Source organism: Thamnophis elegans, chromosome 1 (genome assembly GCF_009769535.1).
Source record: "Thamnophis elegans isolate rThaEle1 chromosome 1, rThaEle1.pri, whole genome shotgun sequence".
In the NCBI taxonomy this organism is placed as follows: domain Eukaryota; kingdom Metazoa; phylum Chordata; class Lepidosauria; order Squamata; family Colubridae; genus Thamnophis; species Thamnophis elegans.
In genome coordinates, this window is record NC_045541.1 from 60,970,231 (window position 1) to 60,994,347 (window position 24,117).

Here is a 24,117-nt window from a genome sequence, read left to right on the forward strand (position 1 = left end):
TCAGACAGAGGCTAGAATAGATTGTACTGGGTCTTGCAACAAACAAGGAGCTAGACTGCATGACTTGTGAGATCACTTCCGAATAACACTGTACAAACTTAACTGTTTATACACCAATGCTCACAATATATGTAAAAATGAGTCTGTGCTTCTAGTTACAGAACAGCAAATATAATTTAACATGTATAACATATAACAATATGTATAACACATATCTGGAAGTCTTCCATAATTGGAATAACTGAAGTATTTATTCAAAAGGAGCAGAAAAATCAAAGTGTTGAGATGCCTGTCAAAAATATCCATTCTTGCTCTGAAATTCAAATGAAAGAACTTGGTAACACTATATTCTAGGTTACATTATATGGAAGTACAAATAAACATAATGCTGTTCCTCTATCATCATTTTCCCAAACAGAGGAAATTCATGAATAATGTCTTTCAAAAGTAAACTATAGGTCTTTCAAAGAAGCACATAGGGATAGGACATTTTAATTATTCTGACATATGTTCGGAGCCTATTCTGCCAAGTATGGTCCTTCCAGGAAATTCCAGTCTTGTCTTGTAACTTTTCTCTTTCAGAGAGTGGAGGAAGGCATAAAAGGTTCACCTATCCTTGACCTATGCTGTTCCTATGGTAGTATCAAACAGAGGCAAAACTAAGATCTCATGAACTGTACATTAGCATTAATGGCTGGAAAGATTTTATACCTTTGTAAGTGCCTTGAAAATAATGCAAAAGTTACCAACATTAACATGGATTTGTGAAGGACATATCATGCCAGTCTAATCTTAAGCCTTTTTTAAATGGACAACTTCTTTAATAGATTGGGAGAATGCCAAATACATTACTCTTCTTGACTGCAGCAAAACATTTAACAAAGTACCCCATGACATATTGTTCAGTAAATTATTTAAGCATGAGTTGACAAACAAATAAACATCTGGCTTGAAGATCTTACCCAGAGAATGTTTATCTATGGAACTGAACTGAACTAATATTAAATGGAGTGCCACGAGAATCTGACTTTGGTCCCTACTCTTCAATATTTAATTAATAACTGATGAAACAAATAGATGATATAAAAATCACAGAAAAGCTAAAACTCTAGAAGACAGGCATACATTTTAAAGTGATAATGGCAGTTTACAGAATTGAGCAGAAAGTAAACATAATTAAAAAATGGCAACTACAAAATTCTTCACAAAGGAGGAGAAATCAAATGTGCAGAAATAGTAAGCATAATAGAAATAGAAATAAATGTCTTGGGAATAGTATTTGAATTCATAGGACCTTGGAAAATAATTGAAGGAAAACTGAATATTTGTCAATCACATCAATAGAGAGACTGTAAACAAAACAAATGAAATTCTAGACTGCATCCACAGAAGTATAACTTCTAAATTATGAAAAAGAATCATTCCACTTTATTCAGCTTTGGTTAAACTTCAAGTGCAACACTGCATTCAGCTTTGGGCACCTTGCTTTAAGAAGTATTCAGAGAAACAGGTCCAAAGATAGCTAAGAAAATATCAAAGAATTTTAAGAATCTGGATAGGTTTAGCCTTGAGTTGCAGTGGTGTAGTGGTTAGAATGCAGTACTGCAGGCTACTTCTGCTGATGAACAGCTGCCAGCAGTTTGACAGTTCGAGTCTCACCAGCTCAAGGTTGACTCAGTCTTCCATCCTTCCAAAGTGGGTAAAATAAGGACCCAGATTGTTGGGGGCAATATGCTGACTCTGTAAAACCGCTTAGAGAGGGCTATAAAAGCACTGTGAAGCGGTATATAAGTCTTAGTGCTATTGCTTGAGAAAGAAAAGAAAATGGAAGGGGTGATAGAGCAATCTTCAAATACCTGTATGGAAAGTCACACAGAAAAAAGATTAAGACCTTTTCTCTTTCATTCCATAGTGCAGAATATGGAATAATGTCTCCACTATAGTTACGTTATATAACAAATGTGGCAAACTCTTTGTGCTGCTTAGTCTTTTCCCTTTTAGTGTTGAACCTATTATAGTCCACAGAGTTTCTGGATTGTAAATTTAGTATAATTAGGCCATATGTAATGACAGACTGGATTTTTATTATAGATTTTAGTTGTTATTTATTATTTTATATTAGAATTTCTAATTGTGTATTTACTGAACATTTTTATTTGTTCTGGTCTTTGGTCTAAGATTGTAATAAACTGATTGACTGATTGATATGGAATAATGACATAAACTTATAAGACAGCACATTCCTATTGAATGTTAGGAAAAAAACTTTCTAACAATTCAATGGAAGTACAACAGCTAGAGGGGTAGTACAGTAAAGGTAAAGGTTCCCTTCGCACATATGTGTGCTAGTTGTTCCCAACTCTAGGGGGTGGTGCTCATCTCCATTTTAAAGCCGAAGAGCCAGTGCTGTCTGAAGATGTCTCTGTGGCCATGCGGCCAGCATGACTAAATGCCAAAGACACATGGAACACTGTTACCTTCCCACCATTATTTTTCTACTTGCATTTTTACATGGTTTCGAACTGCTAGGTTGGCAGAAGCTGTGACAAGTAACGGGAGTTCACTCCGTTACACAGCACTAGGGATTCGAACCGCTGAACTGCTGACCTTTCTAATTGACAAACTCAGTGTCTTAGCCACTGAGCCACCATGTCCTTTCATAAGATGATATATAAATAAACCAGTTGATAATGGGCCACTGAGCTACTGTGTCCCTCTAGAAGGGTAGTAGGCCCCTTTTATTTGGATACAACAGAGGCTGAACAGCTATCTGTCTATGATACTTTATTTTGAATGCTTGCACTGAACAGGGGGCTATACTTGATGATGTTGGAGTCCTTCCTATTTCTATGGCTCTAAGAACAAAGCTGATTAACATGCATTATGAGTTAAGAGGCAGACTGAAAGCTAAGTTTTGGTCAATGAAAATTTAATAACTGTCTCGCCAAGATGGCAACATTCACAAACACATTAGCCATTAACTCTGTATCTAGAAACAAATATTTTAGATGCAAACTTGGAAATCAATATAAAATGCAACATATGTAACTACAAACCTATGGAAAAGGGAAGATTTGGACTGGAGTAGGTTGCACAGATTTATTTCCAAATGCTAGCTATTGACAAACAACTTCAGGATTCCTGCTCTCCAGTGCTTAAAATGAGTGCATTTATTAAAATAGGAGTGCAATTATGAGTGCAATTATTAAAATAGGATCATGAAGTTCCCCACCTTCACTGTCTTGGAAATGGAAGTCCCTATCCTTCTATGCATTCCAGAATTCCTCTTCTGAATCAAATCTGAAACACTGCATAGCCACATAAAATACATCCGTCATTAACAACAGACATATACAAGTTGGGTATTTTTGGTTCCTAATCATCTTGAATGTAAAAATCATCTAAATAATTAGACCTGTAGGGGAATGTGCACAGCATACCAGAAAAAATATTTTAATTAAATGTGCGCAGGAACATGTGATTTGTTTCTTATGGTAATCTTCCTGAACATGAAGTAAACGGAACTATCTAAGTAGTTTATTACATATTCTTCTATATTTGGTTCTATTTCTTTAATATTATTATTACTATTTATCTATATCCTAGTGAACACCAAATAAAAAAATAAAAAACCATATAATTTGCTGTTATATGTTTTTATCTGGTTCAGATTCAGGAGGAAAAAACACCCAACCCTTTGCAGGAAAAGTTGATCAGAAAGTATGTAAATGGTTTACTTTTCCATGCACTATGTCATGGTACTAGCTTTCAATATGACTATGGGTGACTATGGCATGTAAATCTAACAAGGGCTGCCTATAATTATTAAAGTAAGTAGTATGTAGAGATTGGCAACATGCAGGTAAAAGCAAACAAAAGCAAGAAAAAATATCATAGAAGTGTTTCAGAAAGACAGCATGAATTGAAGACTTATCTGTAGAAATATACACTTCACATAATGCCATAGGTCTATCTTCAAAAAAATCTATTAACATAATAGAAACAGAATTTCACTATTTTAAAATTTATTAGATTTTAATCCATTCAATTTATTAAATAGTAAATCTATTTATTAGGTATGTATGTATGTGTTTGTACACTTGCATATTTCATTCTCACATGAAGTGGGAGCAAGGATCTCAAAACCTTCACCAACAGCACGTATCAAAGATGATTGGCTGAAGCTAGAAAGAATAAAAATGTTAGATTTCTGTAATGTGCTCTGCTGGAATTGCTCTTGAAGAATATTCAGAAGCTTCAGCTGATGCAAAATGCAGTTATGTGGCACACATTACATCTGCTCTACAACATGCATTGGTTGTCATTGTGCTTTTGGATACAATTGAAGGTGCTGGTTTGACCTTTCAAGCTGTTCATGGCATGGGGTCAAGTTATCTTGGACGACCACCTCTCCCCAATTATATTTGCTTGTCGCACCAGATATGGCAGAGAAGACATGTTGCAGATTCCATCTAATTGGGAATTGCAATTGGTGGGTCCCAGGAAATGGGCCTTCTAAGCTAAGGTGACCATATTTTCAGATTGGTAAAGAGGGACACCTTTGACCGGGGGGGGGGGTTGATTAAAAATTTTATATGGAGCAACAAAAATTTTCATACAACGCAAAAATAGTATTGTAATATTTTTTTTAATTTCAACATAACTACAATTTACAAATATAAATTGTAACTGTTGCCAAACATCAAAATTTTGATTGCGTGACCATGAGGATGCTGCAACGGTCGCTAAGTGTGAAAATGGTCACTAAGTGTAAAAATGGTCATCAGTCACTTTTTTCAATGCCATTGTAACTCTTGCCACAGTTCTTAAGTGAATAACTGCAGCTGGTATTTTGTATTTTGGATAGAATCTTTTTTTAAATAGTCTAAGACAATTTAAAAAAAGAATCCACACAGAATAAATTGAAGTAAAACATTTCAAACTATTCCACACAGAATAAATTGAAGTAAAACTATTTTTAAAAATTCTATGCACAATATATTTCAAAGTATTGTGCATAGAATTTTTAAAAATGGTTTCACTTCAATTTATTTTGGATATAATCTTTTTTTAAATAGTCTAAGACAATTTAAAAAAAGAATCCACACAGAATAAAACTATTTTAAAAAACCCTATGCACAATAAATAAAATATTATTTTAAAATACATTAAAAAAATAAAAGAAAAAAACCCAGCTGACTTACCAACAGGCAGGCACTCCAAGTCAATCCAGAATGATGTAGATGTTAATACAAAGAACTGAGCAAATTAAAATGGTGAAATTAGTCCCAGGGAAATATTTTTCAAAGAAACCTTGCCACACGAGCCGACCTCCAACCTCCGTGCCCCTACCCTCCGGGAAATCCAGGAAGGAACAGTCACTACTTCTCTAGCCAAAGTATTTCCTGGAGCTCTATGGTACTGGGTCATCTTTTCTTATAAAAGTAAGTAAAACTAAAAGGAGCGGGGGGGGGGTGTTCCGTTTTCTTGCTTTAACATTTTAATATCTTCAATGAAAGTACTGGGACAGAGAGAGAGGTTAGACAGAGTGTCTTTTGTCTTGCCCCCGTTAGGATTTCTTAAGCAAATCCACTGGGCTTTCAACATGAAGCCAGAAAATTGGGACTTTTTTAAAGCGCCCTGGGACACAGGACAAATTGTTAGAAATCGTGACTGTCCCGCCAAAATTGGGACATCTGGTCACCTTATTCTAAGCTGAGATGCCTACATTATGGAATCTTTTCTCACCCTGGAGATGAGGCTAACCCTATTTCTTCCCACATTCCACAAGTCCCCTAAAATCTGCTTATTTCCTAGGGGACTGGGGAGATCCTGCAATGACTCCCTTACTAGGCTCACATCATCCTCTTTGCTCATGTATTTTTAATAGGTGTTTTTTTAGTTTTAATGATGACTTTTTATATATTTATTTTTCTTTTTAATTCTCTGCTGTACACTGCTGTACACTAAGAGCCATGCTCTTAGGAGATGGACAGCCATATAAATATGATACATAAGTAAGGTGACCAGACGTCCCGCTTTTTCAAAATTTGTCCTGTGTCCTGCTGCGTGTTCAAAAAGTCCTGATTTAAAAAAGACGCCGTTAATTTTTTTTTTATTTCTCTGAAGTGTCGTTCCCGATGTGGCCTTTAGAGGGCAGTGGTTTCCCTCCCTCTGCTCGGCTTGCTTGCAGCCCTCCCTCCCCTCCTGCTCTTCCAAAGACGATCATATCTCCCTTCCTTTTGATTTGGTTGCTTTTCTCCGGTCTCCTTTGGTGAGGAGGGGGGGGCGGGAGGGAGGGAGAAGATCTGTCATTTTCCTTCCTTTAAAAAAAAGGGGGAAAAACCCCAGGATTTATTGCAAATAAAGAAATCCACCCCAAATGGATCGGGAGGCAGGATGGGGGAGGGGAGGGGGAATTAGGGGAAAGGGGATTTTCCTCCCATGCCTTGGATTTCATTTATTTATTTATTTATTTATTTATTTATTTATTTATTTATTTATTTAAAAGTTGCTTTTCTTGAATTTCCTTTGCTCGTTTGTTTGGTTGAGGGGGGGGATGAGTGGAGGAAAAAAAGAGAGAGAGATCTGGGAGCTTGAATTGTGGCAGCTGGAATTGGGGCTGCAGGATGGGGAGGGCAGTGTCTGTGTGTATAATTTGGAAGAGGTGGGGGTGATGGAGGAGGTTTCCTTCTCTCCACTGCTCTTCTCTTGTCTCCTTCTGTCGGATGGGGTTGGGAGTGGGTGGGGTGGGGGCGTACGATCCCCTCTTATTTTTTTAATCTATCCCTTTCCTACCTTGTGATCTCTCACTTAACAGCTGCAAATAAAAGACTCTACTAGCAATTCTCCTTTTGTTGCTGGTAAAAATCGTACACACACACACACACACACATTTTGACTGCTCTTTTTGTGCATCCAATGTGAAGTGAGCAGGAATGAAGGCTGCACACACACACACACACACACACACACACAGACAGATTAATAACCCCCGTTTTGCAGCCCCAGACTCTTAAAAACTCACCCATCCCTCTTCATTCTTTACATTTCTCTACACATTTCTCTATTTATCATATTAAGTCTATCTCTTTTTTAAAAAATTATTATTCTGCTGGTCTTTCTGGGCAGCCTTGATGCCCCCCCCCCCAAAAGGAGGCAAGTTAGAAATTTAAATTTTCATCCAGCATGACTAAGGTGTGCTTTATCCAATTTTCTCCTCTTGAGCTTCTGTGGGCAAGGGCAGTCTACTTGCCAGTGTCAGGAGTCATGGGAAAGGAGCAATATAGGGGGATTTACAAACTATATTCATGTAGACTTTCTAAAGAGATTTAGCGATGATGGCATAATAAGATGTGACAAGGCTTGCATGATGCCATATAATGAACTTGGCTGCATTGAGTCATTTTAAAAAAAACTTACTTTTTTTAAAGGGGGCGTTCTACTCTACTCTACTCTATTCATTTCTATTTCAATTCTAATAAGGAGTTTAGCTTCTCTCTCTTGAAAATGTAAGCTAGCATAAGGCATTATAATGCGAGCTAGCCTTAGCTTTCAAACAGTTCATTTAGTGACCAAGGTTACAATGGCATTGAAAAAAGTGACTGATGACCATTTTTCACACTTAGCGACCATTTGCACACTTAGCGACCATTGCAGCATCCTCATGGTCACACGATCAAAATTTGGATGTTTGGCAACAGATTTGTATTTATGATGGCTTTAGTGTCCTGGGGTCATATAATCACCTTTTGACAAAGTCAAATGGGGAAAACAGATTCACTTATGCTACTAACTTATCAGCTGCAGTTATTCACTTAAGAACTGTGGCAAGAAAGGTGGTATAGTGATCAAAGTTACAATAGCATTGAAAAAAGTGACTGATGACCATTTTTCAAACTTAGTGACCATTTTCACACTTAGCGACCGTTGCAGCATCCTCATAGTCATGCGATCAAAATTTTGATGTTTGGCAACAGATTCATATTTATGATGGTTTCAGTGTCCTGGGGTCATTTTAATTGCCTTTTGACAAAGTCAAATGTGGAAACCAGATTCAGTTATGTTACTAACTTATCAGCTGCAGTTATTCACTTAAAAGCTGTGGCAAGAAAGGTGGTATAGTGACCAAAGTTACAATGGCATTGAAAAAAGTGACTGATGACCATTTTTCACACTTAGCGACCATTTTCACACTTAGCGACCGTTGCAGCATCCTTATGGTCACGCAATCAAAATCTTGATGTTTGGCAAGAGTTACAATTTATATTTGTAAATTGTAGTTATGTTGAAATAAAAAAAAATATTACAATACTATTTTTGCGTTGTATGAAAATTTTTGTTGCTCCGTATAAAATTTTTAATCAAGCCCCTCCCTCCCCTCCGGTCAAAGGTGTCCCTCTTTACCAATCTGAAAATCTGGTCAAGGTGAGATTTAAGAGTTGTCTAGGATGCATGATTTTTATAAGGGCAATTTGAGTGGGCTAAAAGCTGTTTTTTTAAACTTCCTTTCCTGTTATGATGACTTGCCTTTTTGTTTCTAAGTGGCCCTATGCCAGACTTGGAATGGAAAGGCACCAGATGGAGATGAAGAGTGGAAAGACAATTAAATAGAGCAAGGTGTGAGCACATTCTTTGAGGAGGAGGAGATGGGATGTGGGTGGATTGCCATGTACTTCATAGAATGTGAAACTTCCTTGAGCTCTGGAGATAGGCTACACTGTGCAGGGAAAAAAGACTCAGATAGTTTCAGTTCTAATATTGACATAGTCTAGGAATCATATACTTCTCAAATTAAATAGAGAATAAATTCAAAGGAACTTTGCTTTCATCAAATGTTACTTTGATCGGAATCTGGACCAAAAAGGAATAGCAGCTGTAAACTCTCTTGAGTTTCCACAGGGGGGAAAAGTAGGATGTTAAGTCTATCAAATAAATGAGACAATCTTAAAACAACTTAGTCAGTCATGATTTTGACCAGGAGACCATATCATGTTCATATAACATGTAAATGTTGTATAGTTTATAGCATAAATTATTTCCCAAGTTAAAAAAACAAACATCAAGAGGGCACATAAAGATTGAGGAGGATATACATGGGAGGATGTATCTCAGGTATATAATTTATTTTTGGCTTCAGTAGGCTTAAATATATATTCAGTTCAAGAATTGATTGAGAATCAGTACAGCTAATGATACACTATAGAAATTAAAATAATTAGCTAGATCTTTTAGTTTTAGGGATCTTCTTTGACTCAACTGCAGATTGTGGAGTTCAAGTTTATTTACCCCAAGAGATTTTTTTTCAATATACACTATGAACCAAACTGCAGTGCAACCCAGAACCAACGGTGCTATACATAAAGCGTGGCTATCTTTATTTGCCCATACATCCCCATTTGATTAATCTACTCAAAAGGCTGGAACAATAATGATAATTCAACCAAAGGGATTTAAGTTAGTTACACGTGTTATTTAGCATCTAAATTTAGTTTAAATAAATGGAAAATATTAAAATATTTAGAAATATTTTTTTTTTTATTTTTTAAAATATATTTTATTCATTTTCACATTCAATTTTACAATCACTTATATACTGGATATTTGCTATAAGAAAAGAAATAAAATAAAATAAAAAATAAAAAAGAAAACACGATTCATCATCATTCAGCATAAGACAAAACCCCACCTGACACTTCCAACCTCCATACACCCCATCTTCCCCCTCCAACTTTCCTTTCCTCCCTCTAACACTCCCCTTTCCTACTTCCCTTTCCCCTCAAACCTTCCTTCTTACACCCTCCTTACATTCCCCTCTCACTCCCTCCTTGCTCCTCCCTCTTCTTTCCTTCTACCTCTCCCCTTGGTGTATTCCTTTATTCAACTCTTATTTATTAATATTGAACTATAAAGATAGAAAATAGGAAACAAAATATGATAAAAAGAGAAAGAGAAAAAAAAACAAGGAAAAAAATATAAAGAAAGAAAAAAAAGAAAAGACAACCGTATACAAGTGCATTCTTCTTCTTATTGAAACTATATTACCACCCACCCACCCACCCCCCATAGGTCCCCCTCCCTAGTCCCCCCCGACTTCCCAGGGCCCACACCTGGCATTGTCCTCTGTCAAACCCCTTCTAAAGTATCTTGTGATCCTATGAATTAAAAATAAAAGTAATATAAGAAAAAAAATTGATACAAAAAATTACAAATTATAAAAAGGAAAAGAAAAGAAAAAAAAAGAAAAAAGAAAAAAGAAAAAACTCTTTGTATTAAGCTCAGCCCCCCATCTTTATTAATGTTTAAGCAGTATAAATCATTCTATATATATTTTATTCTCGTCTCTTGCTTCTTTGTTATTTACCCGAACTTCCTGTAGACTCCCCAGTTCATCTTCCTTAACCTTATATTCAAATAAAAATTTATGCAAATTTATGCAGACATCAGTTTTCGATCTAGCTCAAAATGATCTCACCAAACTTTCCTTTCTAGTAGGATTTAAACAGCGTGGATCATTCCACCTATTCAAATAATAATTTACCCAAGAATCAGTTTACATTCTGTCTCGAGATAATCTCACCAAGCTTTCCCTTCTAATAGAGTTTAAACAACGTAGATTATTCCGCATGAATTTTACCCTCATCCCTTGCTTCTCTGATATTTACCACAACTTCCTGTAGTCACTCCAACTAATCTTTCTTAACCTTATTTTCGAATAATAATTTACACAAGAGTCAGTTTGCCTTTTAACTCAAAGTAATCTGATCAAGCTTTCGCTACCCCTCCACCTACCCCGCGTTACCCGGCTCCCTTCCTCCCAAACCAAAATTCAGTAAAATTACCATCTCCACTCTCTTCACTTTAAAGTCCTGAACAATTTAAGTTAAAGTTCAAACATATAAGTCCCGTGAAATGTGTTCAACATCCGCTCCACGTAATTCAGTCCCAATATCACACCACCAGTATCCAATTCCGCTTTTTCAACCGGAGAGAGATCGCAAACCCCCATTCAATCCACAACTTTGAGAAATATTTTGAAATGTCTAACAGGAAAACATCGTAGTCTAGAGACTGAATATCTTGCAAATTGTTGGGTCTAAACAGGATTACCGTATCTTAAACCAAACAAATATTTTGAAGACATAGCTAAATCCTCGATCTCCGCTCTTCTGCTTCTCCAGGAGGGGGAGAGCTACACCCTCCGTCTTGCAGCCATGTGGTCTGCTGCTTGCCTTCCCCTCCGCCTTGTCTTTCCTCTTTTCCGAGTGAGTCAGGAAGTCCCGCCTTCAAAGTCTTATAGTAGAAATCTTGAGCTTCCGAAACAGAATTGAGACGAAATCTTTGATTCTCAAATGTGACCGTGATGCCAGCTGGTGATTCCCATTTATACTGAATCTGGTGTTTTCTAAGCTCTTCAGTTAGAAAAGTATAGTCTCTTCTTGCTTTTAACATCTGGGATGGTATTTCTTTGAAGACAATCAAATCCTGCCCATCAACTCGCAACCTATTGTTGTAAAACTTTTGTATGATCGCATTTCTGGATTCTTTTGTGGAGAAATATATGATTATGTCCCTCGGGAGCTGTCGCTGTTCTGCTACCAACGAATTCTGCCGATAGATTTTCCGAATCTGCCAATCAAAATTAAATCCCGGACTTCCCACCGCATGGCTGAAGGCCTCAACAAAAGTCTGTTTCAAATTCTCTCGCTCCTTTTCACGCAATCCTCTGACTCTTATTGCAAATGCCTTCCCATTACAAATCGCCATTTTGTAATGCGTTTAAACAAAGAAGCCTCTAGGACAAACGAGGCTGGTGTTTAAGATAGTAATAAAAGTAAAACCTCTCAGGGGTGGGACCCGCTCGTATTAATCATAACTTCAAACAACTTTGCTTTGTCCTGAGGGGGGAGTCTCCTGTCTAGGGCTGCAAAAAAGGCAGCTGAGAAGAACTGGCTGGAGATAAGGGCTCAGCTAACGCTGGATCTAATCTCCGTCCACAGCCAAAAAAAAGGAAGAAGGCTGTGAGCTACGAATAGACCCTAGCCACTGGGCTTCTCCCTGCCCCTTTCTTGCCAAAAAGGGGTGATATCTTTGATCTTATTTAGATATACAGACCAGATCTCTGAGAGGAGCTCCGTTGAGCTCCCGTTGGCGACAGGCTCCTCCCCCAGAAGTCTAGAAAATTTTTTAGTGCTATAAAAAGTCCTTAAAAGCTTGCTCTATCTTTTTCTTAGTGCTTGTCCTGCTCTTACCAATGCCAGAAAAATGGTCTTTATCTTGAAAGTATCACAAAAGTAAAGTGATGCCATGCATGAATGTGTCTGCTATTGAACTCAGTTGGAGAAAGAAGGCTTTTTTATCTTCTTGTGGTAGCTGAGATGTTTAGAGGGCTGAAGATGTGGAATATGAAATATTTTAGGTCAATAAGAAATTAGAAGTCAATAGAAAATCTTATAGGTAAGGATGAACGTTTCTTCTCTTCCAGAGATGCATTCCTGCAGGAATAATCTTTTGCAATCACATGTCAATCATTTCTAGATCTTATTTCTTTTCTCTTCCTCTTCACACTACAGGCTACTTTATGCTAATGCTACTTGTAGAGGTATTTTAAATGAAATGATCAGATGCATTAGGCAGATGCAAGAGACGAGCAAGCAAGACATGTAGTCTCCAATACGACATTTACCACATTTCAGCACTCCAAGGTTATGCTATAGAAATTCAGCAGAAAATGACAAAATTGTAGAAGTATGATTTTATCTTCTACGTTCAGCAGCGGGTATTGAAGGCTTCTGGGAAGGAAATCTTTCACATTTCTACTGTTTAAAAAACTACTATAAACGTCCTAAACCAGTGGAAGCCTAGCTCATATCACTGAAATCTGGCAATGAAACAGATGATTTTTTTGTTATTAACCATTGATAAACTAGGTCCCATGTTGTATAATATTCAGTTTGTTCTTTCTCCTTAATTGCAAGCGTTAATCTATTCATTTATGCACATTCTGATATTTTTCTAATCACATTCTCCTCTGTTGGTATCTCTTCACTTTTCCAATTTTGTGGAAATGCACATCACTGCAACAGGAATATCTCTGGCTTTAAGTCAATATGCTGTTTTGTCAGTTTTTCCAGCCACATGTGTATTTTTGTCCAATATCTTTTGGCTTTTAAGCATGTCCACCACATATGATAATATGACCCAGGTATCTGGTGGCATAGTACCTACAAGCTCTGAAGGCAAGCTGTGGGCCACCTAAAATATTATCATTAAATAAATGTAATGATATTGGAAATGATGCTATAGCCAATATTTTTAAAATAGAGGCTCCATGCACTATTATACTTTAAATGAAATGTTATCTGGGAGAAAGCAGTTCCAATATATCTCCATCTTGCTATAGTCATTGCAGACAAATCAGCAAAAGGTGATAAAAGATGCTGATTCAAAAATGCATATCAGTGTAGAAATGCCATCAGTGCAAGAGTGAATGTATATGTCATGGTGGTACTCCTGCAAATATTCTCCTTACAATTGCCCAATTATATATTGGAACTGCTATGGGAACTGTTTATATTCAGATTATCAATGGTCTGCATATTTGTGGCTACAGCTGTCATTCTGCTACATCTAATATTCTAATTGGCATAAGAGAAATAAAGTGTACTGAAGCTGAGACTCACTGAGTGCAGTTTTATCTATTAGACAGCTATCAGGGACATACAATTACAAATAAGCTCTAACGTGGATAAAAGAATGGATATTACTAAGGAATGCAAGGTAACTATCCTTGGAGGGACACGCTATGCAACTGCACACATTTTTGTGGTGTGGGAAAAATAGAATACATGGTTACTTTCATAGACACTATGTAAGAAATGGTTTATATGCAGTATGGGAAAAAGTAAAACAAAAACACTATATGGAAATACCAATGTGGCTCTCAACGGTAGAGGTTCTGGCACATCCGAATATTAGTAGTATGAAAAAGGTTATTAGGTACAAAGATATATTAACAGCGCAGGGAGAACTAAAACAGAAGAAAGAATTAGAAGAACAAGGGATTGATATAGTATGGTTTAAACCAGGGGTAGTCAACCTTTTTATACCTACCACCCACTTTTGTATCTCTGTTAGTAGTAAAATTTTCTAACCCCACACTGGTTCCATATTAATGGTGATTTATAAAGTAGGGAAGTAACTTTACTTTATAAAATTTATAAAGCAGAGTTACAGCAAACCCCTACTGCCCACCATGAAAGCTGAAACGCCTACTAGTGGGCGGTAGGGACCAGGTTGACTATCACTGGTTTAAACAAATGCAAATACAAACAAGATATGAGAAAGATGTCAAAGAGTATGGTTTTAATATGAAAAACTCAGAATTAGGTAGGATACTCATGGGAACAGATGAAAAAATGATCAAAAACAATGATAAGATGGGCAAAAAACTTTGGATATACAATAGATATATAATAGAACTAGAAAAATGGCAACAACTATAGGAAAGGTATTAAAATCTGACAATGGCGACAGCATATAGAGAGAATTTATATAAAATGTTTTATAGATGGCACATGACACCTGAAAGATTAGCAAATGTGTTTAAGGATAAATCAGCTAAATGTTGGAAATGTCACCAATTGCCAGGAATGTACTATCATATGTGGTGGACGTGTAGGGATGCAAAAAGCTATTAGGTTAAAATACAAACATGGTTAGAGAAAATGATACATAAACTTGTAGAGTTTAAGCCAGAGATATTTTTATTGGGTATTCTACCAGAGAAATACAGTAAAAAAGATTCATATTTAATTGTACAAATAATAACAGCAGCCAGAATTGTATTTGCACAAAACTGGAAAGCAAACAAAAACCCATTGGAATGGGAAGTAATAAAGAAGATATTAGAAATGAACAGGTTGACATTGAGAATAAAGGGCAAAGAGGAATCAGTGTGCTATAGCGCATGGGGGTGATTTTACGAGTGGTTTGAAAAAAGGTATAAATAGAAAGAAAAAGGAACAAAACGTGAAATAAATATCTCAGATGACACATGATAAATACAGGGGAGGAGAAATAAGAAAATATTAAAATGTAAATATACAGGTAGAAAAATGATATGGATTGACTATCATAACAATTATAAGAATGTATATCTAAGATATAATGAATTTGAAAGGAAAAATAAAAAACTTTTTACCAAAAAAATTACAAATAAAGAATTGGAAGTACGTTTGTCTTAAAAATAAAAAGATGTCAAAATTCCAGCTATTATTTAAACCAGGCATCCTCAAACTACAGCCCACGGACCGGATATGGCCGCCAATGAAAATGGAGTGGTGGGATGAAAAGCAGCTGCCACCTTGTAAAGTAGTGTGTTAAAAGTCTTTAAAAGTGCTTTAAAAACAGCCTTTCAGATGTTTTTCACAGCTATATGATCCAGGGCCGGTGGGTGAGTAGGAGTGGGGGTGGTATTGGCTTGCAAAGCAGCTGTCAGCTTGTAAAGTAGTACTTTAAAAGTCATTAAAAGTAATTAAAAACACTTTAAAAACAGCCTTTCAGATGTTTTTCACAGACATGTAATCCTGGGCCTGTGGATGAGTAGGGAAGGGGCTGCTTTTAAAGGCGCACTTTAAAAGTAAGTAAGTAAGTGGGTGGGTGACATGTCTCTCCTAGCTTTTTCAAAATCAGCTGAAATTGGCTAACACTAATTCAAATGCAACCGCAGTATAATGCCTGAAGGAGAATTCACCCACTGCTTTGATTCTTCCCATATATAAAGTACATCCACCAAATTGGTTACTGAACAATTTTGGTAGATATTCATGTGTATATATACACAAGCACAAGTGTGGCAAAAGCAAATCAGTTTGTGAAACTCCTCCAGGCTTAAAAGACCTTTAGCCCTGCAATCCCAAATAAGCAGGCCCTCACTTCCCATTGAATTAGTAGTATATTTATATTGGTTAAAATTGTTCTTCATTTTAAATGTATTATTACATGTTTTTGCACTACAAATAAAGATATGTGCAGTGTTCATAGAAATTTGTTCATTTTTTTTTCAAACTATAGTCCAGCCCCCAACAGTCTGAGGGACCATCATCTTCTTTAATTTGATATGTGTGTGTGTGTGTGTGTGTGTGTGTGTGTGTGTGTGTGTGTGTTGATTCTCGCCTTCTTCCACCTGCTTCCAATGTCTCTCAATGCCCATCTTGGGGTTTTTAGTTGCAGTCTTAATTGGTGCAGTTCTCAGTCTGGTTTATTGTGTGGTCATCTGAAACATATGATCAGGAGTTATTTCGAAGGAAATCCTGTTTGTTTTATTCTTTTTTTAATAGCCTATTTTAAGGAACATGAAGCTGCTGTTTTAATGAAGTTAGGCAAGTGGCAAGAAAGTTTGAGCTCTTTTTCCATTTGGGGAATAGATTCCTTGGGTTGAACAAATAGATTCCTTGGGTTGAACAAGCACTGTAAAGACAAAGGCAAAATGGACTGCTAAATTGGCCATGTCCAACCAGTCACATGACCACCTATCGTGCCCACCCAGCTGGTCCAGCCCCCCCAACAGTGTGAGGGACTGTGAATTGGGCCCCTGTTCAAAAGGTTTGAAGACCCCTGATTTAAACAGACAGATGTTTTAAAAACTTGACCTAAAATATCTGGGCTTTATGTTATGATAATCAGATAAGAAGATACTGTATTGGTTTTTGTAAAGTGTCATATACTAAATCCAAAATTTATTTATTTATAATTTATTCATAAAATTTATTGGCCACCCATCTTACCACAGGGTAACTCTGTGCAGAAACGATATTGACTTTACACAAGTTATTCTAATATTCATTTTAAATGTAACCCCATTTTAATTTTAATATGAAACTGCAATTTAACTCATACTCAAAGCTTAACTCAGGGATTTTCCATCTTGCTTCAAAAATCATTCGGCTTTAAAAGAGATGAATAATATTTTACCATGTCCAAGTCCAAACACGCTTTTTAACATGAATCTGATGGAACAGGGCACTGCAATTACTGGAGTATACATCAGCAAAAGTTGTAAAATCCTCTGAGTTGAAAGCTAATGTAGCATCAGGCCAAAGGCTAAATTCCAGAGAAGGTCGCAACTTTTCTACCACTTCATTCCAGAAGAGTTTGAAGGTTGCAAAAAATATATCTTCCACCTTGATTTCACAGGAGGATGAAGAACAAACCTCTGTAATCTTTCCTTAGCATTCTATAATTGTTTCCTCTCGAAATGAACTATCAATTCAGACTTCTGACCCTGATATTATTCCTACTCAGAACATAAACTCATTCTTGTTTGTGACCAAAGGGACAGAGTGAGCGGTGATCACTGTAGCCACTCTTTCTAAGCTGTACAACAGATGTCACATTAGAAGTCCAATTCTGTTTTTAAGTATTTAAATGCTTTTCAACATGTATCACTCATAAAAAAGGAGAAATACATAACTTCTAAATAAAATTACATATTTGATGTGTATTAGTAATTCAGTAGTTCTAAGTTATCAAAATTATTATTTTGTTCTTTAAAAGGAGTGGCCATTCTAAGCCCCCCACCCTCTCTTTGGTCATATGGTCACATTTAGTGTTGAATCTTCAATGAAATCTAACTAACCAAGGAGGAGGAAGTAAAATGGGCTGTGTGATATGAGAAAGATGAGCCAACAATCTACTTGGAAAAGTCTTAAATGACCAATGATATTCAGGTTATTAGGCAACGTTTTAAAAAACTGTGGCAAAAATCAAGTCATAAAACACAAACTTTCACTAACACTATAGATAATAAAGCCAATGTCCCAAAACACTTTGCAAACATCAGATTTGTTGTAGCATGCAATCATGTAGGCTTCTTCTGTCAGATATTCAAAACAACTTGACAGTGAACTGAAGGGTTCCACCACAAAACCGCGCTCGACTAAACCGTGTCTGACTAAACTACATAGCTGATGTCATCAACAGGGCGACAACAGCGCGGAGACAGAAGCACGCTGTAAACCCTAAACCTAAAATTAACCCCTAAACCTAAACCTAACCCCCCTAAACCTAATCCTAATCCTAACCCTTAACCTAACCTTAAACCTAACCCTAACCCTAACCCTAACCCTAACCTTTAACCTAACCCTAAACCTAACCCTTACCTTAAGTTGAATCGGCTTGCTTTCAAAGCGCTATTTAAAGCGCCCTTCTTTCTCCATGCTGGCTGTTGTTGCCCTGTTGATGACATCAGCGACGCGGTTTAATCGGGCGCGGCTTAGTCGAGCGCAGTTTTGACGGGTCACGGAACTGAAGTATAGTAGGCACTATATCAGGTTAACATAATAAGACCAAGAGAATAAAAATGGGGAAAACAATGTAAAAATACCAGGGTAGTTTGCAGAAGATTTTTTTTTTCGGGGAAGAGATTTAGGTTTACCATACTGTATCTCATTTCTTTTTCAAATGCTAAGCAATTCCACCAAATATGTTTATGAGAACGCTGACAGTCAAAGGTATCTCAGCTGTCCAATGCATGCTTAAAGGTTTTCAAGCACAGTGAACTAAGTGCCCATGTACACAATTGCAGCAGTTTCTTTAATATGAACTTTACAAGAATTATTGTATACTTTTATCAAAATATGAAGACATACCTTAGAAATAGGAACAATGGGAATATTTTCATATCAACAGGAAGAAAGTTGCAATATTTTGTGAAATGGGGTCAATTTAAAAGTTATCTTATTAAAGGAAAATTGGAATAAAATTCACGAAGTCACTTCACAGAGGATTTGGAAGAATACACTGAGACCAGCTGGTAGTGTTTGACTATAGACATGAATAGAAGCAGTAAAGAGAATGTCATCTTTGTTGACTTAATAGAAGTGAAGCAAGAAGTCCAATTAAATACCAATTAGGTAGTGTTGAAGTTAGCCTAGTTTTAATTAAGTACCTTTATGAAGCAAGATGAATTGTTCAGAATTTTATAAAACTTGACCCCAAGGGTCATAATTGTACTTGAACCCTTATTTTGATTCCCACAAATATTCTACTATTCAGGAGAATACTCACAGCCTGTTTTACGATCAGATCAGAAATGACATCTATTCTTGCCACATATTGTTTGCATTTCTTCCTACATGAAGTCTGACTGAACTGCACAGGCTTTAGTGAAAGATTAAACAACCCCAAAGCCCATAGCAGAAGCATATTCACTCTTATTCCTTGTTTGACTCCTGTTACCTTCCTGACTCTCATTAGGGACAAAATCCACTCCCCCCTCCTTATTTTAGGAATTGCATTCCAGTCCTCAATTAAGAAAAGGCTCGTCCAGACTTTCTCTATACAGTTCAAATAATCAAGAATCCATGGAATAAACATGCACCACATGTAACATCTGTAGTAAATGTAAACTAAATAAATTACTGGAAGAAAAAGTAAAGGGTCTAGAGGCAATTCTAGCCACTCTGAAACTCAACCTAAACATGAGAATCTAAGCAGTAAGGCTATATGTGTACTCTTCAATATCTTCATAAGCTATTTGGATGAGGGAATAGAAGGGGAACTCATCAAATTTGCAGACAACACCAAACTGGCAGGAATAGCTAACAGACCAGAATATACTGTAGGCTCAAGATCCAGATGGATTTCGACAGACTGGAACACTCAGCCCCATCTAACAAAATGAAATTCAGTGTAGAGAAAAGTAAGGTTTTACACTTAGGCAAGAAAAACCAAATGTACAGGTAAGATTAGGTGAAATCTGGCTCAATAGCAGTAACTGTGATAGGGACCTTGGAGTCCTTAAATATGAGCCAGCAAACTACAGAAGCTATAAATCCTATGTTGCATTAACAGAGGGATAGAAACAAGATCATGTGAAGTTTTAGTACTGCTTTATCAAACCCTGGTAAGACCACACTTAGAATGCTGCATCCAAGTTTGGTCACTTCATTATATAAAAAAAATGTTGGGACTCTGAAAAGAGCATAGAAAAGAGCATCAAAGATGATTAGGGGCTTGGAGGCTAAAACCTAAGAAGAACATATGAATGAATTGGGTTTGTCTAGTCTAGTGAAAAGAAGGACTAGGGGGGACATGATAGCAGTGTTCCAATATTTGAGGGGCTGCCACAAAGAAGAGGGGGCAGTGTCAAACTATTTTCCAAAGCACCAGAAGGCAAGACAAGAAACAATGGCGGGGAACTTCTCAAGAAGAGAAGCAAAATAGAACTAAGGAGACATTTTCTAACAGTGAAAACAATTAACCAGTGGGACGGCTTGCCTTCAGATGTTTTGGGTGCTCCATCACTAGACGCTTTTAAGAAGAGACTGGACAGCCACTTGTCTGAAATGGCATGCATAAGGTTGGATTAGAAGACTTCCAAGGTCTCTTCTAACTCTGCTATTGTGTTATTCTGAATATACCTAAGGTTTTAAATCAGCACTTGGATTTGGCAGATGAGGGTGCTCTTGCCAAACTATGTTCAATTCAGATTATATTAAATTTGATTTAACTTCTCTCCAGTTTGAAAGAAGGAGCTTAAAGCTCTGTGTCTTACACTGCTTGTACTTTTAAGCAATGCAATACTATTAAAGTTATGTTGTATGTGTTTGTCAGTCATCTCTTGACACAAAGAGGAACAATAAACATGCAAAGTTATGTCATAAAAATTAAGTGTTCCCAGTAATTACTATTACAAAAGTATTTTTAAATACTTATGTAAAAATCCTATGAAGCTATGTTGATGAAATAACATTTGCCATAAAACACTGATTAGAAGAATGATTTCATTCAATCATTCAAATCATTTCATTCTATCATTCAATCATTCAAAAGTATGAGCTTTAGAAGATATACTTTAGTATATCTTCTGAAGCTCATGACTTTTTGAAAGTCCCCTAATTAGTATGACTAATTTTCACTATATCCTTTATACTGAACAAGACTAAATTTAACTCCCACTAAATTTAGAAGGAATTCCTTTTGACTAATCATGGAGACATAGGAACATGACACATTTATAAGGCTAATTTAGAACAATTTGAGAATTACATAGAATAAATGTTTTGTGAAAGAAATGCTGTATATACATACCACTAGGGATGGGTGGTTTTAGGACAGTTTCTTCTAATCCTAGCTGAGATACAGGCTAGCATTCTTCTTTCTTTACCTCAGGCAGAGTAAGTTTTAATTTCACTATAATTAACTGTTTGAGCTGAAAGGCTTTAAGCTAAGAAAGTCAAGATAAGCCTTTAAATGGTAAATTGTAGTACCCTCTGGTCACAATGGATTTTGGAGATCACAAACAATTAAATATGTACACTGTGTCCTAAGACAGTTCACAAGGCAATTGAATTTGACATGGATATACAGTATCATTTTATGGAGTGTTTTCCATAATCTATTAAAAATGTTCTTCAGTATCTCTGGGGATATAAGATTCAGTGCATCTACTTAATGCTGATGCATATAGTGTTTTTGACATCAATATATAGTGATACTAAAACACTATAAAGTAATTATCAAATTACTCTTAAGAAACTTAAAATAAAGTTTGAAATTCAGGGATCAGAATTCTGGGATCAGTGTTTCTAATATTACCAGAAGGGTTGCTTTATCCTTTAATGCTCTTACAAGGGAAAAGAACCCTTCAGATAGTACTGGAAACTAGTTTAGAATTCTGATCTCAAAATTTCAAACTTTAAGTTTCTTGAGAATAGTTTTTAAAAGTGGCACAATAAACCACCATCTCAAAAAAAAAAAGAAAAAGATTGGCAGCATTTGTGCAATTCATTGCATCCTTTTACAAAGGACCTCTCTGAAATAGATTAATGTATTTTCCAGCAAGTATGACATAGTTGAAAATTCTATTTCATTCTGCATCCACACATACAACTGTATTCACAAAGTGGACCCCACAGCAGAAAAGAAAAACTCCAAATACCCACCAAAAACATACTATATTTTAAGCAAGTGAATAGTATCAGTAACTCTGCAGAGGGCTACAGATAAAATATCTATGTCCACCTGTTTCTCTGCACACTCAGATTAGAACCCCAATTTCCATTCTTTCAACAACTCAACTTCCTAATATCAATATTCTTCAAATCCTTATTATTTTTGTTTAGTTCTTACCATTCAATTATTTCCATTTGTACACTTAACAACACATCTAAATTCTCAGTTAATTTACTCCTGGCTTTAAAAACCAAATTCTTCCCAAATGTTGGTATCAATTATAATCTTCTCATTAATTTCCTGTGCCTGTTCTTCAATTCTTTCATGCACGTCTCCTATGTGTTTTAGACTGGTTTTCCATAGTGCTTTCTATTGTGTTCTCTGAGTCAGTAACCCCACAATCGTATTATTGATACCATCACCAGACTTCTGTACACTTCTATCTACGGGCTTCAGAGGTGTCTTCTACACACACTTCTCAATTCCTCATACTTCTCAGTTAAGCCAACTTGCTTCTTGAGCTATTTGCAGTTTCTGGTACTTAAAAAATTATCATGATATGCATATTCCTACAAAAACTTTGATATACTTCTCAAACTCTCACCAAACCACTCTATTTTCAAATTCTGCCCCAAACCAGTAATTTATTCACCCGTAATTTATTTTCTGTATCAGGAAAGACACAACACATCATCCAACACATCATCAGGGTTCTTCAGGCAGGCACTCAAGGAAAACACTTCACCTAATATTGCAAAATGTTGCAACCATAAACAAAATGTTGCAACCATAAACTCCGGAATTGCAGTATTAAATATATATATTAGATTTTTACAACCCACGGTATGCCCAAATATGGGAGGAAGATCACTACTTCCATTCTCTGTCCTTCGGCTCGGCTCGTCACAAGAGACCATCCAGGCAGAAACCCAATATTTTTACTGTTGCCTTTTGGTTATTTTGTTGTATTTGTGCTGATAAATAAATAAAGGGAGACTAGTATAGATCTATTTCAAGCTATTTAGCTCTCATCAGCTAGCCATATATATAATCATTGTTTAGTCCGAGTCTAAGTCGTTTTTGGGAAACAGCTAAGAGTTTGGAAACCTCTCATCCTTCCCGGTTTGGGGGGAAGTACTCTGCACCTATTTAGAAGGCCAGTTCTGGGGCTGAAACAGGACCAGAAAGATCCTTAGCCAAATGTCCCTTGCTGCTCCCCCGGATGCCCGCCTTAGCCCACCCGCGGAGACCCTCCACTCACCCGCCCCGGTGTGCTCGGCGGTGGTGGCGTCGTACTCAGCGCCGGCGCTCCACCGGGTGCAGGTGCCGTGTCCCTGCACCAGCGCCTGAAGGGGCAACTCAGAGCCGGGAGTCGGGTAGCAGCGGAACCCGGAGACGCAACGTGGCGTGTACACCCCGCAGGGCTCCCCCTCGAAGCGGGCACAAACTGGACAGCAGCCACAGCCGGGCTCTCGCACTAACTCCGGGCAGGCGGTGGTCTCGAATCCGGCGGGATGGCAGGAGGCGAGGCGGTCGGCGGTGCAGGGCGGGCAACGGAACAGCACCTCGGGCAGCGCCAGTCCGGTTGGCGGCAAAGACGCCCACCAGCCCAGCCCGAGCCACAAGGAGGAGGCGACGACCAGCTGCGGCAGCTGCACCATCCTGGCGGCGGCAACCGCTTGACTGAATCATCGACTGGGCAGGTGCTGCTGAGCGAGAGACTGGAGGGTGCCCGGCACCGCTGGGTCCTAGAGGCAGGCGGACGGGCGACGCTCCACCCTCAGCTGGCGCGGCGGGCGGAGGGAGCTGCTCCCCGCTAATGTTGGGGGTGGGGTGGGGGCTCGCTTTTCCGCCCAGTCCAAAGTTCAGAGGCACCTGCCCTCCCAACCTGCGTGGCAGCCATCGATTCCACAAGCGGGGCAACAATTTGTGTGGTAGATCCCGCCCTTCCCCTTGAGAGGACTCTTCAAGATCGCAGGTTCGCGTGATTCTCCCACGCAGGGATATGGTGAGAATAAAAACTTCAACCAAAGAAACCGGAGGAAAAATGGGAACAATCGGTCTTGTATATCCGTTTCATCAAGCTATTGCCGTCGGTTAGCCATTCAAGCTAGGACTGACCGATCCCAAATATTAGCCTATCACCTGTTACTCTGAAGT

The 24,117-nt window shown here is 37.5% G+C and overlaps 1 protein-coding gene across 1 annotated transcript in view; it reads right to left on the reverse strand.

The window, feature by feature from the left end:
- The window catches only part of IGFBP2 (insulin like growth factor binding protein 2), an 86,819-nt gene extending 63,121 nt beyond the window's left edge, over positions 1–23,698 (reverse strand). The window contains exon 1 of the mRNA XM_032217081.1: positions 23,219–23,698. Coding sequence (XP_032072972.1) covers positions 23,219–23,618 — 400 coding nt within the window. The 5' untranslated portion in view covers positions 23,619–23,698. The remainder of the gene's footprint in view (positions 1–23,218) is intronic.
- Positions 23,699–24,117: the final 419 nt, after the last annotated feature.